The sequence below is a fragment of the Paramormyrops kingsleyae genome, chromosome 11 (genome assembly GCF_048594095.1).
Source record: "Paramormyrops kingsleyae isolate MSU_618 chromosome 11, PKINGS_0.4, whole genome shotgun sequence".
Classification (NCBI taxonomy): domain Eukaryota; kingdom Metazoa; phylum Chordata; class Actinopteri; order Osteoglossiformes; family Mormyridae; genus Paramormyrops; species Paramormyrops kingsleyae.
Genome location: NC_132807.1, coordinates 30085364 through 30103257, shown reverse-complemented (window position 1 = coordinate 30103257; position 17894 = coordinate 30085364). Strand labels below are relative to the sequence as shown.

The 17894-nt window shown below is 40.9% G+C and overlaps 1 protein-coding gene across 1 annotated transcript; it reads left to right on the top strand.

Moving 5' to 3' along the window:
• The first annotated feature begins 708 nt into the window (after positions 1–708).
• On the top strand, positions 709–14674 carry tmem276b (transmembrane protein 276b). The gene is made up of 4 exons (XM_023810469.2): positions 709–1511; positions 8725–8838; positions 9517–9654; positions 12028–14674. Exons 1-4 carry the CDS (start codon positions 1115–1117, stop codon positions 12270–12272), a joined length of 894 nt encoding a protein of 297 aa, XP_023666237.1. The 5' UTR covers positions 709–1114; the 3' UTR covers positions 12273–14674.
• The last annotated feature ends 3220 nt before the right edge of the window (positions 14675–17894 follow it).

Below are 17894 nucleotides of genomic sequence, written 5' to 3'. Positions count from 1 at the left end.
ACGAAGGCAATATGTGAAAGTGCCAGGGAACCGAATGAATTTTTCATCACAGTGCAGTGATGCTGCCATTCCCCATTATTATGACTGAGAAATGAACTGTAAAACATCCAGTTCAGCAAAAATTTAAAGCCAAAGTGATTGTACTGTACACGAACTGTAGAGAATATCTTGCAGACGGCTGATTTGGGGGGAGCCATTCCAGGCAGCACAGGGCACAAGGCTGCGAAACACCCTGGATGGGATGTAGTAGTCATTCAATCGATACTTCAAATGACAAAATTCTAAAGTTCACTTCTTGTGTTAATATAGCTATCCATCCAACAGACTCTTGCATTAGTTAGCGTGAATCCCTGAATGATCTCTCTGAAAATGTCACTAATTTCCTTCAGAAATGCAAATACATGTCCACCCATTTGTCCATTCATCTTCCGACCACTAAGCAACCAGGGTTACAGTGAAAGGTACACCCTGGCCCAGATGCCAGTCCATTATTGGATACCACAGGAAATTTCCAGACCACTTACCTTATCTATTATCCCAAGGCATCTATGTGACCCAGGATACATATGCAAACTTCAAACACAGGGAGGCTGGATTTTTTACTCTGGAGGTGTGAGGTAGCAGTGCTTGCAGCTCAGCCACTTATATTTCTTAATTTAAAATAACTACTATATAGGTGTCGCTGATACATTTTGTACCGACAACATTAGAGCAAAAAATGGCTATGTAGGTATTTTTCATTAATTAAGTTTTTATTTTTTCCACTAAACTAATCGTGTTTAACTGAATATGTGTAAAGTCTGTGCTTTTCGCCTTGCCTAAATGATTCCCTGGAGGTAAGAGAGTATTGCATCATCGATCTCGCCTCGCAGCGCTGGTTGCCATCCGTCCCGAATCAATACAGAAAGACGCAGATGGTGTGAAAAGGACAGCATCTGTCCTCAAGTTCCATGACAAAAGGATGCTTCCTTAAGGAGCAGCGGGGCTCTCTCGACGGCGGCCGACATCTTTGTGGCTGCGAGGTGTGCGAACATGTGAGCGCTGCCCTGATTTTTTTCCTGTCCCACCGCTTCCACCGCAGCCCTCTATCTGGATTCTCCAGTAAACCAGGAAGATGGCTGCCACGAAGGTCCTAACTAGCACTGGTCTTTTCTTGGCGCTTTTTGCGTTGGGATTGCTGGCGATCGCCATCTGCACCGACTATTGGTACGAGACGGATGCGCGGAAGCACCGAGAGAGGTGCAAGAATTACGCCAACAAAAGAAACGACCCTGGATACATATATATTTCCAATCACAACCTTCCCCTGCGAATGCCGCAAAAGGACGATAGTGTAAAGGGGAGCGATGCGCGTGCAGGGACCCTGTCCCGGTATAAAAGGCACTTCTTGGCAGCTGCATCTGCGATGGAGTCTCACTGCAGCCGGCAGTTCAACTCCACCGTCTCCGGGTTGTGGAGAAAGTGTCACCGAGATGGATTTGATCTGGAGACTGACGATCTCATCTATAAAGGTTGGAATTCGTTTGCTTTAAGATCACGTTTAATTTTTCCTCGTAAAATTCAATGAGAAAAAATAAGATGCCCTACAAATAACTATACCCACAGATGGATGTTTTGTCATGGGTTTACATGTTACTACTGATACCAAGATTTCGCCTATAATTATATTATCGCGACCGGTATATATTCAAGATAGGGATTAAGATCATACTAATGATGCAAACATGACTAGTAAAGCCGCATATAATTTCTACAAATCTTCTGTCTAGGATACGTCTCAGCTGCAATCAAGCGGTAACGTGCTTAGAATGTTTTGATGAAAGGATACTGAAAGCAAGATTTTAGCACGAGAGACCAGTTCTTTTCATTTATTTCATAAGAGAGGAGATGAGTGCATAAGCGACAAAGAAACCCCTGCGCTCTCCAGCGTGCTGAGCTACCTAGACGTCGGTGACCGATTGGAGCACAAAAGGAGCAGGTCGACTGTCTGAAGCCAGTGGGCCTTTGGCTCTTTACACACCAGCGGTGAGGAGATGTGGCTCATCGTGGCTGGTTCTCAGGCAGTCAGATGCTGGATCATTGATCCAATAGACCCACAATAACTGCGAATGGCACTTCCCAAATACAGAAGAATGTGATGCTCACACTCAAGCCCATATATGCATTAGTCTGATAAGTAATATTAGTTCAGTTACAATCATTAGCATTAGCATAACTTCTTCCTACTACTACCAGTTAACTTGGAAGTTAGTAATAGAAGAACATGAAGGAATTAATATGGGAATAGACAATTCTTCACTCAAAATATTATTTACAGTAATCACCTTTTAAATATCCTTGAAATAAAACAGGAAGTAGGGTCATTTGCAAAAGACACTATATATATTTGCATTTCTAAGTAGTACAGTAAAATTCCAATTTTGCTTCTGGTGCCTGCAAGGCTTCCAGTAAAACAGGGCTATGTGGTCGTTTTGGGAAGACATGTAGTCACCAAGGATAATTTGTGCAAAAAGTCACCTACTGGCAAAATAATCTGACATTCTGCTCGCAAAATAAATTAGTGAATTAAAACCAGCATTCTGTTCAGTTCAGTGTCTGCCTAACCTGCAGAGATCTGGTGACAGCAAATGTCCCTGAATATTCATTTACAGGGTTCTGCTGGCGATCATACACAGTGAAAATATGTGAATCCTGTAATTATGCGTAAGTGTGGCGGTTTAGAGTAGCCTGGGTCAGGAGAACATAACCTGCTGAAACAGAACCTGCTCTCACTATTCAGCATATTTGTTTGCTTGAGACAATTGAACCATTTCTGAAAACAAAAAAACGTGTTTTTTCAATAAGAAAACATTTTTTCAATGTTGCCAAAGCAACATTTTAGAACACGCAAGAGGCGTCTAGGTACAAAAGAAATATTTTGAAAACCCAGAGAATGCTAAAATAATATTGCTTATTTCTCCCTTTAGTAAGTCAAGTGTTGTCCAATAACCACTGCCCACAATAACAGGTACTTCAGGTAAAAAATGAAAAGTAGAAGTCACCGTAAAATATATGAAGAAGGTATATCATTAATTCTTTGACTATGTGTCAAGCTAACAGTTTGCACCTTGCTAAATATAATATTTTTTTCTGTACTCATGATTTTTTGTGGTAACCAGTTACCATAAGGCAAGAGTAGGCAGCTGCTGGGAAAGTAGAGGTCCCATACAAGGGAGGAGTTGTGTTTATGTATAGTATATAAGATAAAATGGTCATTCAAACTATAGCAACATGTCTGTCATTTGCATTTTTAGTGACATACTGAGTCTATGCTGAGTTTTCAATATAGACAAAGTTGCTGCCTGTCCCAGCTGTAATGGACTATTCCTACTTTGAGACTTCTCACTACCCAGTGTTGTTTTCGCACTGGAGTGTAGTAGTACCAGTTGTTTCACTGCCAAAGTAGCGTTATAAGCAATTAAAATGGTGCAAAGATACAAGAGTTACATTCCGTCTCCTGTGTCTTTGATACTGTTATGAAGGAGTTGTAGATCAATTGTGAAAAGACTTTGAGACAACAGAATTAAATCAACGGATGTAAAAATTCAAGACTAATCCCAGACTTAGAGATGGAGTAAGGCATAAGCTATCCTAGGCTAACCTTGAGTAAGGCATAGGCTATCCTAGGCTAATCTTGAGTAAGGCATAGGCTATCCTATGCTAATCTTGAGTAAGACATAGGCTATCCTACGCTAATCTTGAGTAAGGCATAGGCTATCCTAGGCTAATCTTGAGTAAGGCATAGGCTATCTTAGGTTAGGGCCACAGCAAAAGAGAGAACTGTTAAACTTCTTAAATTTGGCCTCTGGTGCAATACCCCCCTCCTCTAGATCAGCAAATTTTACCATCAACAGTTCCACCCCCCACCCTGATCAATAAATCTTACTACTGACACCCTGCACTTGGACTAGCAGATTATTGATGATCTATTGTTTTTAATTCCCTCTTGTTCCTTTTTTGGCTCCCACTTAGGGGCCCCCACCCATGTCAGCCTTGGGCCCCCAGAGAAGTCAATTAGCCGCTGATTAATATCATGAACCTAATAATATGAACTCCCCCCCCACCCTGGCTGCCTGTGTCTTGAAAAGTGCCTCAGTTATTCTTAGAATGTTGTCATAGATGTTCTGCAGACAGTGCAATGAGATACTAATCTTCTGGTGAGTAGGGGAACTGTGGACTGCATTTGACTTCATCCTGGTATTGATGAAACCAATCTTGGAATTGTGAACCAGTGTATGGGAGCAGTATCATTTTGGAATATGGAAACATCACAGTGGAACAGTGTTAACAACGTAGGGTAAACCCGGTCCTGTTTGCTGACCACAAATTGCATGACCATTGTATGACCATTCAGAGCAGTCATGGCGTCTTGTGGATGAGTCCCTCAGCATGGTTGCCCCTGTCATTCACGCTGTAGGTGGCATAAGTTCCAGCTTTATGAAAGTTTACTTACTTATTTATTTTTAAGATTGGGCTGATTCAACTTTCTGGATTTTTGGATTTTTTGAATGTTTCTTTGTAGCGTTTCTGTTGTTTATCTAGTTAAGTGTGAGTTGATTTCTGTTACTGAACTTCGACTAACGAACACTGTTCCTCTTTTTCCGTGCAGCATTTGACCTAAGCTATCGTGATTTTTGGCCGATCTTGTAAATCTTGTAAATTTATTTGCCCCATGTTGCTTTGAAAATGCCCCGAAACCAAGGGGCTGATTGGGAGACTTCTTTTACAGGTCCCACATTCTGCACAGTCCTCTGTAACTTCACTGGTATTTGTCATTTAGTTACTTCAAATGTAAAGTCTGTCTTCACATGTCTTTTCCAGTTATCGTCTGCCTTCTGCTCTTTGCCACATGGAATAAGCTCCAGGTCCCGATGGATGGATGGATGGATGGATGGCAGCCCATTGTTTGTTCCCTGCCTGTGCAATAATAGTGGCTTTTGCATAGAATAGAAAAGTCCACAGAGTTCATTATAAATTCACAATGTGATTCCATTTGTTGATATAATTTATTTATGGTGTTTGCCCCCCCCCCCCCCCCCACTTGGCAAATTGTACTGTGGGGGGTGGCACAAGATGTTAGTATTTCTAGACCCCCGTACCATAGTTATACCATGTAATATGTGTGTTTTATATGTTATAAATGCATTCATGTTATGTTATTCATTCTGATACAATTCCAGTTGCATTTTTAAAAACTTATTTCAGACTCTGGCTAAAATACAAGTAATAACACATTTTTGCATGACTTTCTGTAGCTCTTGGTTTTGCTGCTTTGCACAACAGTGAAATTACCCTGTGGTTATTTCATATTTACATTGCAATAGATATCACAATTGAAATTATTAACTGCAAGCTATTAGGTGAAATTCAGTGTATTTGATGAGTGCTACAATGTGACAAGGAAGAATTTCTTGCAAAGAACAGTTGTTTGACATCCTTGTATGTTTTATGATACAAACTTGATCAGCAGCCTTTTTATGTAAGACTTTTAATTTACTTCCCTGCAATATATGTATTTCCCTGCATTAATGAATTGGTAGCATGTGGAATACCTTCAAGAAATCACAATAACACTATTTAACTTCCTTCCTTCTAACTTTTACATTTTGTAGAAGGAAAACCATCCTATCCACCCTTAAGTAATATTTTTTATTCTTTTTTACGCTATTGGGTATCATTTTATTCTTTGATAGCTACATTGTGTTTGCTGGTGGTACCTTGGCCACCTACCACTGTTAGTGTGATTTGTACCAAAGAAATAGAAATAAACACAGCAGAATATTATTTTTCAGACCAGCTGCATAAGACCATGTGGCCTTTCAGGGTTCAGTTCACATCTTCCATCCCCTTAAACATACCTGTCTGACAGTTTGAATATTCCCAGAATGTACACAGGATTGTTTGGATTGAGGGAAAAAGCACTTTGGCATCATGCTGATGTGCCGTTAAAGGCAGTGGTCAAAGGTCCCCATGGACGGATGGATGAATAAATGGATGGATGAATAAATGGATGGATGAATAAATGGATGGGTGGATCAATGTTTGTCCTCTCCCTGTACAATGATAGTGCCTTTTCCAGACAACAGAGAAGTCCATGGAGTATGTTATAAATTCTGAAAGTGATTCCATTTGTTCCTATAATTAATTTATGATGTTTGACCCCCCCCACATTTGGCAAACAATGTGGGTGAAGGTGTGGGGGTGGGTCTCCAGTGACAAAATTTATTGAGGGAGGCTATGACATAGCCCGAGGTAATTAACTGTTAAGAACATTGCTGACGTATGACTGTTGCTTGTGTGTATCGACTGATCAGTATCCAGCCTTCTTAGGGAAAGTGGGTGAGATGCTTGAAAGTCTTTGTCTGTCATGTAACTCTAGGGCCTGCAGGTTGACACCGGTGGTGAGGGAAGCTGTCAGGCTGAAGAAGGAGGCCTTTAGGGCAATGTTTGCACAAGTGTCTCCTTAGACATCTGAAAGGTGCCAACAGGCCAGAAAGACTGCACTGAAGTCAGTCATGTGGGTGAATGCTCATGCATGGAATGGGTTTTGAGAAGCCATGCAGACTGCGTGACCCTAATGATGTCTTGGAAAAGTGCTCATGCATCAGGGGGGGGATACAGGACCTTGCATGTTCAGCCCGGGTGGGGATATGTGGAGGAAATCTGGGAATATTGTTGAGTGGTCAACAGAAAACTTTGAGGAACTCATTAACCTGGTGGAGATGCGATGGAAACTTCCAGTGCATCAGAGTTTATCACCGCAGTTGCTATGGTGGTCAGAGGAAAAGTGGAAAAGCTGCAGGAATAGATGTAAATAGATGTAAATCATTCAGAGATGGATGGTTGATGCATGTCATCAATGCTGCATAACAAAGCACTTCCAGAGTAGCGAAGATGGATAGGGGGGGGGGGGGTCCTGTTGTTTGAATAGTGGGGCAGATGGTGTTTGCCAAATTCAGGGGTATCAGACTCCTCAGCTCAGCAGACTGAAGAAGAGACTCTGCCAGATGGTAAAACCAAGAGGATTCTGGCAAGGTTGTGGAAGAATTGACCATTTCTTTGCTCTCGCTTGCTTTTGTGAATGTTTGTAAGAATATGATAACAGTGTACAGTATGTGTACTTTGAAGAAAGCATATAAGCACATCCTCTGACATACTGTGGAAGGTGCTACAGGGGTATGGGGTATAGGGGCTGCTATTGTATGCTGAATGAATACAGTAAAACTTGTGTCAGCGTCATTGGAACAAAATTGAAACCATTATAGGGTGGGTGTTAGCCTCTAGCAAGAGTGTGACTTGTCTCTATTCCCTTTTGTGATTTTCATGAATAGGGTATCAATGAGCAGTTGTATCTGAGAGGCCATTCAGTATGACAGACCAGGAGTGGCACCCCTGCTATTTGTAGTTGTTGTGCTTTGGGCTTCATCTGACCGGAACCTCCAGCACACTCTCAACTGATTCAATGCTGAGTGTGAAGCAACACCTTATAGTCAGAGGCAAGGGTATTGTGTCAGAAAAGAGTGGATTGCTTCTTTCAGATGAGGGGGAAGAATCAGCTCTTAGTGAAAGAGTTTAACTACCATAAAATCTTTATAAGTGATGGTTAGAGGAAACATTTACATATGTTCAGCAGATGAATTTATCCAAATCAATATATTAATGTAAGCCAGACCCTGGAACAACTGGATTAAAGACCTTGCTCAAGGGCCCAATGGTCACCACAGTCATCTGATCACAGGCACAGTCCTAACTCACAGATTCATGCACCACTTCCTTAGAAACATAAGCTTGAGATGGATTGACGAGTAAAACCATGAACTGCATCCTGATCTTCACCTCTGGTCATGAGATATGGGTACTGAATGGAAAAACAAGGCATCAAGACCTGGCTAAAATTATGTTTCTCCTCAGGGAACTCACTCTCTTTGATAAGATGAGGAGTTCTGACCTCAAAATTGAAGATGAAGAGCAATCAGTTGAGGTGCTTCGGGCATCTTGTAAACATGTCACCTGGATGGTTTGCAAGGCACATTGAAGCACATTCCTTTGGGCAGAGGACCAGGGGAAGACCCAGGACATGCTGCAGTCTCGCAGTTGGCTTGACAAAGTCTAAAAATCCCCCAGAATGAGCCGTGTCTTTGATGAAAGAGGCCTGGTCTGACCTACTCAGCATGCTGCTGCTGTGACCCTCACCCAATGGTGTCAGAAGGATTTTGGTACTGAATTTTCCCCAGCAGCAGTGTGTGTGTGGGGGGGGTGTCTGATACAGCACTACAATCTTTGTTAGGTTTGTGTTTTGTACTTGCGCTCTACATGCATAGCGAATTGGCCTCAGTAAAGCACGGATTCACAAGAAAAGATAAGGAATGTGCTCTTATTTATTTGTTTGTTTGTTTTGTTTATTTGTTTGTTTGTTTATGGGGGGAGGTCCTCATCCCCCCTATTTCCAACGCCACTGGCCTCACCAGAAAAAGTGCTGGGATGATGAGATAAGATGATGGGATGAACAATTTCAAAATAATGTTTTGTACATACTGTACAGTTATGGATTAAAGGAAGACGAACGAACAGCTATGCCAGGGGCGGCCAATCTTATCCGCAAAGGGCTGGTGAGTATTGGTCACCCCTGAGCTAAGCGAAAGAGTGAAATTTATCTCACTGTAAATCCTGTGCTTGTTTTTTCAGGGCTGGTTCACCGTTGCACACCAATCAAGTACCACTACTCCTCTTCCATCCTTCCCCGGAACCTACCCGTCAACGTCACCAAGACGATACGGCAAGATGAGTGGCACGCCCTGCGTGAGTGAGCAGCCCGGTAACCGGCCAAGTGCCTCGCTTGTATGTTGGAGCTGGTGCCGACTCATTTCCACACGGCGCCTTAGAGCCGCACCCGTCCGGCACTCCCCCTGCCCCACAGCCGCTCCAGCTCCCCCGTGGGTCCCATCAACAAATATGGGGACAAATATGAGTAACCCATGGACAGCTGCCTGACTAGGAAGCTAGGAACTCACAGAGCACTATTGACTTATACTGAAAAATGACACAGCAGGTCCGTAAGCAACTATGGTAACTATGCTATGGAGAGATACTAGGAAGATAGATGAATTTTATTTATCCCTCAGAGGAAATTAAGGTGCAGACAACAGCACTTTCAAATCATATCTGTTTGTGGTATGGATACAAAAAGAATTGCCAGGGAACTGGGAGAGCGCAAAAGCGTGGACTTTCTGGGGGTCCGCAAGGACTGGGATGAGAAACACTGGACTAGAAGATGAACAACGTGTCTCAATACACTGGACCTCCAAATCAATTTCATAGGCTTTCCCCCCTCATAAAAAATGCATACTGTATAATCGTCCATCCCTTGGTTCCTGCTCTATGTATAGATTTGCTGTTAAATATAAATAAAGCTTTCCTAGCTAGATCAATAAGGCTCAATATACTGATTTTGTACCTTCTTCTCATCTTCGTCACCAGACCTGAGAAGAATGACGGCCGGTTTTATCGGCATGGCGGTGGCAATCATCCTGTTCGGATGGATCGTCGGAGTGCTGGGCCGCTATCAGCAGCATGATTTAATGCAGTACGTAGCTGGCCTCCTCTTCCTCATGGGAGGTAAGAACTGCAGGCTCTCGCTTTTGTTTTGGGGCGGGGGGACTCGGGGATCATATATCTTCTTGCTATCCGTGTCAGTTCTCTTTTTCCCCAAGACCTCTCTGAGAGCTTGAATCTGGGTCTTCGTCTGTGCTGTGATGTTTATTTCATCAAAGTAGGTCACTGCTGGAGCAGTCACTGCTTAAGTTTGTCTAAAACATGAGTCTTCATAAGAAGCGGGAGACATTTAAGGGTTAATTCACGACAGCTGTTTATGCTTCTATGTTGTGTAGCTTGGATGCATGGATACTACGTATTGGCTTACATGTTAAGATATTATTTTCACATTCATGAGCCAACAATACATTTATTAGTAAAACTACTTTCTTCCTCCAATGATGAAATTTGTACATTTAGTGTCCTACGTCTCGAATTTTAGTTAGAATTAAAGATTAATCAACAACCAATCAGATTTGAGAATTCAAAGCAGAAAAATGTTCTGCTGTCAGAGTGAACCTGAGTCAATCTAATGACTACTTATCTTTTTTTTGGACTTCTGCCATTTATGGGAACAGTCTATTTACTGAATATACAATTAATACATTTAGTAAAGTGGACAGCGATAATGATGGCCAGCGTTAAATTTAGCTAAATTAAGTATTCACCTCAACACTCAGATGGCTCCAGTGTTAAAGAAAAATGGCAAAACTGAAATTTTAAACATACAATTATGAAAGATCAAACTAAGCTAAGCACATAATCTGAAAGATTAAATATAGCTGAGTCTCCATGATTACGTGGCCTCCTGCTACTATGAGACTTTGAGTCCCTGATGCCTTTTGGCATCAATCCCTGAATGTATTTTTTCCTCAAACATTTCCTGGTGGTCTCTCCTTACTGCTGTACATCTTCCAGGAGCTAAAACACAAAGAGCAGCTTCAGAATCTGACATCTGACAAGTGGTGGGAGAATCGTAGCTCAGAATGACTGCCTGTTGTGCCACCAAACACCACACTCTGTCACACACTCCTTGGTGATGAAGCTGCTTCTCTCATCAATATTTCCGCCATATAAACCTTTCTAACACACACACACACACACACACACGCACACACATATAGGGTAAACATATCCTTATGGGGACCGCTCATTCATTTCAATGGGAAAAATGCTAACGCTAACTATGACAACCTTAACCCCTACCCTGCCCTAACCATAACCATAAGTAACCTAACAAAATACAAGAGTTTTTGCATTTTTAGTTTTTTCATAGCAGTCACCGATTTTTATAAAATAGAGTTTTCCCTTATGGGGACCAGGAAACCAGTCCCAATAAGGGAAAAAAAATTGATATTTATCACGTTATGGGGACATTGTGTCCCCATAAGGATAGGTAAACCCACTCGCACACACACACACACACACAAATACATTGTAATCAGCTTCTTGGAGTCATTAGCTGGCAAATTTACTGCTCTCAATATACCTTCCTTATTCGATTTACTCTCTGGTATGTGCAAACTTATTTACAAATCAGTGTATTCACACGGCATCATACTGTAGGTTCATATGACAAACATCAACATACCCACAGAATTACTGTTTACATTGAAACACAGCAGGGTGACTCATACACAGTGATACTTGTGATGTTCTGGAAATAGACATAAGATATACAGACAAGAAATAAAAACAACTATGATTAAGTAACAGATGCACACACTGGATAGCATTTTGTAGGTACAGTATACAAGAGTGGGGCGGCTCATATAGGACGTCCCAGAAGTCAACACAGGATGCACCAAATCCTGTGGGGGAAAAAAGTCCTTGGGTAGTAAATGCTCACGCAGGATAGTTGCACTACTCCGTAATGTGTGACAATATAAGGTGCATTATTACATTTTCTTTGATGATGCTACTTACAAAATGTAACTCTGTATGTATTGATTTTTCATTACATTGTATTATAGTATCGCAGTGAAAATACTGGGTATCGCTTTACATTAACTGCATCTTTAAAATGTGTTTATAATGTATTTATAAACCATTCATAAGCATACTGCTGTATATATGGTAATAACAAACATTATATTTGTATAATGGTATGATGTTTGTTATTAATGTATGAATATATGTATAGTGTCTTGGCAAAGCAAGTTTCAATATTTCAGTTTTAAGATGACATCTTTAAAGGCAACAGTTTAAGTACTTTGGTCGTGGATTTCACTGCATTTCCTCTCCTAGTTCCTCACCTCATTACTTCACTAAGTCCTACGCTGGTATAAGAATGAAAGTTTAGTATAGAATGTCACTGGTGGTAATTGAAAAATATTTAAGTAATAGTTCACGCTTTATTAAAAAGCGCATATTTTCACTATGTTTTCTCTCTGGCAGGAACATGCTGCATTATCTCCTTGTGTACCTGTGTGGCGGGAATTAACTTTGAACTGTCCCGTTACCCGCGATACATGTATGGAGTACCAGAGGACATTAGCCACGGTTACGGTTGGTCCATGTTCTGTGCCTGGGGTGGGCTGGGCCTCACCCTGCTGGCTGGATTCCTCTGTACACTTGCACCATCTCTCAGTGGCCCTCGCACAATGGTTCACAAGGCCAGACAGGAAAATGGCTGTGTGTGACCATCAGTGTAGGCTAGCTCCAAGTAGCACGTGGGTCTGACCCCCGCCTTCCATCTTTCCATCCTCCAAAAAACAAGTAAGTTCAAATGAAAGCTGGGAGTCTAAGATGGGCCAGATGTGCACTGCTCCAGAACCATATTGACTGCAGACCAACAGCACGCTGCTTGACAGGTCAGGTAGCAACTGTGTTTTGGATTCTCTTACAATGGTGCTCTCGATCCCTCATATGCTTTTTGCCTCCTGGGATTAAAAAAAATCAAGAAAACTGTGCAAAGCAAACAGAAACTAAATGGACATATTGAGGACTTGTCTGTGTCTGGGTGGACTGAACTGTGATTGTTACTTGCTCAGACAATGCAGGAAGAAAGAAGAAATTAGGCTGGTATAACCTTGCAATCATTATGGACCTTAAAATATTATAGTCTAAGGCTATTTATTTGTTTGTTTGTTTATTCGTTTGTCTTATTTATTTGTTTGTTTGTTTATTTAAGTAATGAATTAGGAGTTTGAAGCAAACAGGAGAAACACTAAAATAAACTATGATAATTATAGATTGGGTTAAAAAAAAAAAACTCCTCTTTATAATTCCCAAGATGTGGTTTGTTCACGTGCAGTTCTGCCTAAATGCCTTCTTTGCAGGCCTTGTAGAGGAATTCCTACGGTGTAATAAGTATAGGGCCCTTGAATCATTGGTGGTTTCCTGAAATGAACAAGGACCTTTTTTAGTTTGAAGTGTGGCAGTACGAATATCAGTCATGTCGTTGATCCAAAACAGAAGAGACAGGAAAACACTACTGCTTGAAACCATGAGTGTGGATATGGAGAGTGGAGCCATATTTAGATATGTTTACGTGATCGTACTCATTTGCATTTTTCTGTTTACGAAGTGAATGTATCACCATGTGTTCGTGTGTCTGCTGAACCATTTCAAATATGAAACATGCCCACTGCAGAGGTGAGGTCCACCGTGCCACGTCCCACACACAGAAACAGGCCCTGATGCTTCACCTTTCCTTCTGAATCTGTCTACGGGCCAGAAGAGGGACTTTTAAAGTTACAGTATTGAAGTATATTTTACAAGTAGGTAATAACAGACTTAAATTCAGGGAGATCTTGTAAATAAGAGTGAAGAATCCATTTTTTTGCACATTAGAAAGCACATTTTTCAACATTCTGCTTCAACATTTTTCAATTTCAGAACTGATGACTAGCTTAAAGGATCTTTTGAATACTTGTATTAATAGAAATAGCAAATTGTGATTTATAACGTTTTCACTACCTATGATACTGTGTGTGACTTGTCTCCTATAGCATCGTGTCACATTCCAGCTGTTAGGCAGGGGGCTTTGTTTGCTTGCAGCGATTGATATTATTGGACCACATTTTGAAGGTTGCCAAACATATTCAATCTGCTTAAAAGCTTAAAGCCTGGGTACCCATCAATCTGTATTTTTTCAGCTGGACCGTAGTTCAGGCCGAGCATTCTCCTGCCTTTCACACAGTAACACTTAGTAGCACACCTGAACACAAGTAAGGGATTATAAAAACACACATTTCTGTCAGTCCATTTGTCTTTTGTGGAGGGACAAAATTCTGTTTTCTTCATTTACTATTGCCATGGCTGCTCATTCCTCAGATTGCGCAGAGCAAGACTTTTTTGCCGGTCAAGCAAAAATAATCAGAGCACAGTCATAAGCGTTGCATCTTTGGACATATCTTCACAGTTGGGTAAAGTGTTAAGGGCGATATCAGTTTTGGTTCACCTTTGCAATGTGGGTGAACTATTGATCCTGTCGAGAGTGCTGCTGAAAGAAAAACAAAGTGTCTTAAAATGGCAAGAGTTACAGATTGTGATCCAAAAATCCTTCCGAAGGAGTACAGAGAAGACAGCACTGGGCGGCAAAGGCCAGCTTAGAGGTACTGAACCATGGCGTCAACGCTGGAACATCGATTCTCTGTGATTAATCACTGCTGTTACAGCAGGATTCCCACACTGAACGTGCAATGTACTGTACTGTGGACAGTTATGGTTAAAAAAAGCGCTGATGATTATAATAATATGAGCTGATTAAAAGGGTGTCATATTTGTTTACTGCCAAAATAATGAACACTGGACAACAAAAAATGAAATGAGCTCATTTTAGTGTAAAAGTTAGTTAAGGTGAGTGTACATCGTGAATGTGCTTTCCGTTTGTGAGAAGGAAGAAATGTATTAATACAGGTTATATTTCTCTTATCAACAGTTGTTTTTTTCAAGTATTATCATCTTCACTTTATATTAATTTTTAATGGTGGCATTTGCACTGGTGAACAAAGGCATTAATCTAGCATGAAATCATGATTCATTCATTTTAGTGTATATAGAATTGTGACTTTTTTTTTATATTAAACTTCTATTTAAACATTCAGTGTGTCTAAGTTCATTTAGCTACACAATGATACATCCTTGTGTTCAACCTCTCCAAACTATAATCGTGATGCGGCTTAAAATGATACGAGCAAAGAATGCAACAAATATCAAAGTGTAACCCTGAAATAGATGATTCCCTGTTTACATACACCAGGGGTGTCAAACTGCAGTTCTGGGGGGCCAGAGCTCTGCACATTGTTGGGTTTACCTTCATTTAACACACCAGATTCAACTACTTGTGCTAATTACCACACAGCTCTTAAACTGAATCATTTGTGGTGGAACAGGGAAAGAACTAAGCTAACCAAGGCTCCGCCCCCACAAGGACTGCCGTTTGACACCCTCGACGTACACAGTGCAATGCTGCCACCTACTGGATCAGAGAGCAATACGTATACAAGAGCGATGTGTATTACTGACCTGCATTCTGAGCAGTCTTCTTAATCCAAGCTGGGGACAGTACAAGAATACTTCGAATAAATACTTAAGAAGTACGTTGTTTAATAACATGCATTTTCATCAGTTAAAAAGTAATCACACTCATTTTTATGTCTTTTCGAACCATCTCGTGAAAGGCTCATTGCTTTGTTTTAAGAAGTATATTGTGATAGCAAGCGAACAAAGTATGAAGCTGGAGAAAAAAACAGCATGTTTTTGGACTGTGGGGGGAAACCGGAGTACCTGGAGGAAACCCCACGACGACATGGGGAGAACATGGAACCCTGGTCACAATATCACACAATCATTATTATATATACGTTTCTTCAGTTATATATTATATATACATTTCTTTAAAAATAACACATTGCTCTACAATATTATCAAGGTCCTGAACACACAGGAAATTTATGTATATATAATTTGCTCAATTTGTTTTTTAAGACATTCAAAAATACTTTAGTTAGAAAGGACAAAAAAAATGAAAAACGACATGCTTATTGTCCAGGGTTAATACACCAATAACGTGCTGTAATAATAATTAAAACACTACAAAATTCTGATTCTGATTTTTTTCTACTATTAGTAGCCAGCAGATGGGAGTAAAGTCTTAGCATTTCCTGAAAAGTCAAACGAGGTGAAAATGAAAACATTTCCTGCAATTTTAGTAATGTTTTTAAAATGAACACATGAGCTGACAAAGTAACAGTTTTGAGACTTAATGGTAAATTTATGAAAGAAGCAGCACTGACACTCATAATATCAACATTTATGTCTGTATACACTTCATAATATGGATATTAATCATATATGCTTAAAATCATGCATATACATATCCGATGACTTAATGACCAAAATAAAATTTTACAGTCGTATGGAGACAGCCAGACTATGAAGTAGATTCTCTTAATGAATTTCAGGTGTGAAAGGGAAACTTTAAAAAATGCGGCTACTGTGATCACAAATTCGCTTGGAAAATCAAGGGGGTAGAAAAATCTGTTTACCAGTGCATATTGGGGCATGATCCTTTTTTTGGAAAAATCATGGTGGAAAACTATTTGCGGCATAAGTTGACGCTGGTCCGGTTATAAGGCCACTACATGACCATGCAGAGCAGTCAGACCCCATGTCTGTCTGCTCACACCAACAGAGATTAAATGCTTACTTCAGCTTTCTTCAAATGCAAATGCCTGCATGTAGGAAAAATGGTGAAAGATGACTCATCAGACCGTATTTGTTTTTTCCTTCCCCATGGATGCAGATTTGTTGCTCCTTGCACTGCATTATGTGTCTGTATACTGGCTTTGGATACAAGCAGTTTCAACTTCATACATCATACAATTGGTTTTGCAATGTTTAGCTATCCTGAAGACGCAGGGTATCCATTTGCCAGTGGTACGCTCATGGGAGTGGTGGTTCCAAGCAACTAGAGGAGATGGGACCAGCCAATCAGATGTCTTGGCCCCTCCTTTAGTTTCTTGGACCCACTTCCTCTACAATCTGAACCAATCATTTTTCTTTCTGCCCTCAGAACATTTTTACATAAGTTAAACTCCCAGGAGCCAGTGGCAGGCCGGAAGTGAGAGGGGACAACGCCAAATACAGGACAGAAACACAGACTAAAGTGCCAAACATGTGACCTGCAGCAATATCAAAACACATGCACACACACGCTCAGTGACACGCTGCAGGAAGGTTAGTTTTTTTAGGAACGCCAGTTGCCTCAGCTGCATGTTTCGGGCTTCTGGTAAGAAACTGGAACCCTTGATGAAAAGCCCCACAACACGGAGAGAACATGCAAACTCCACACACATGATGAGAATAGGTGGGACTCAACACCCCCCCCCCCACCTGCCCCCCACCCCTAACTATAAAGCAACAGCTCTGCTCAGTGATTGGTGCAAACTCATACCCATCCTTATATTGCTCCTTTATTGACTTCAATAATGGAGAGACCCTTTAGAGGAACACATGCGAATTACGCATAGATCTACAACAAAAAAAATATATAGAAATGGAAAATGTTTTGTGTCCGTTCACTATTTGTGATCACCGCTGTTTGAAGCTCACCAGATCTGTGCATCCTGAAGCATGACAGCTGACAGTCACCAAAGGTACATTTCATAACATCAAGCGCAACATTTCTCAACATCACCAACCCAAGCTATTAGAACAATGCAGCTCAAAACTGTGTACTTGCTTTTAATACTGAACCTTCCATGAGCAGTAGTACTGGGTGCAGATGCCTCACATTGGCCTCTGGTTCCAAAACGTAGCCTGACCCTGTAAGAACACCTGTAATAGTGTGTCACCTCATTTAATCGTGCTCGGGGAAAATGTCACGATGCAGCTCAGTTGGATGTTACCTCAACTGCCTGCAATGGGAGCTGAGTCGACAGACCTGTAAATACATGCAATTATAATTCTGTGGAGTCCAGCATTCAGTATTACCATCTGGTTCCAGGGAAATCCTGCGACTTCACTGAGGTCGGCTGTTTTTTATCCATGGGCTATGGATTGTACATTTAAAATAAGATCAAGAAATGCATTTCTAATTAAAGTGACATTGATATAAACTCCATGTAATATGACTGTGCTATTTTCTCCTCTCACCTTATTACCTCTAGGTCGACATGAGAGCTGACTATTGTAGAACCCACTTTCCTCCAGTTATTTTGAGATACTCTTACACATTTTGCAGCCGCGTTTTAGAAGTGGGAGTGTTCCCCTGGTTTCCCTAATATCAAAAGCCCGTCACAAAGAAAAATAGTTTT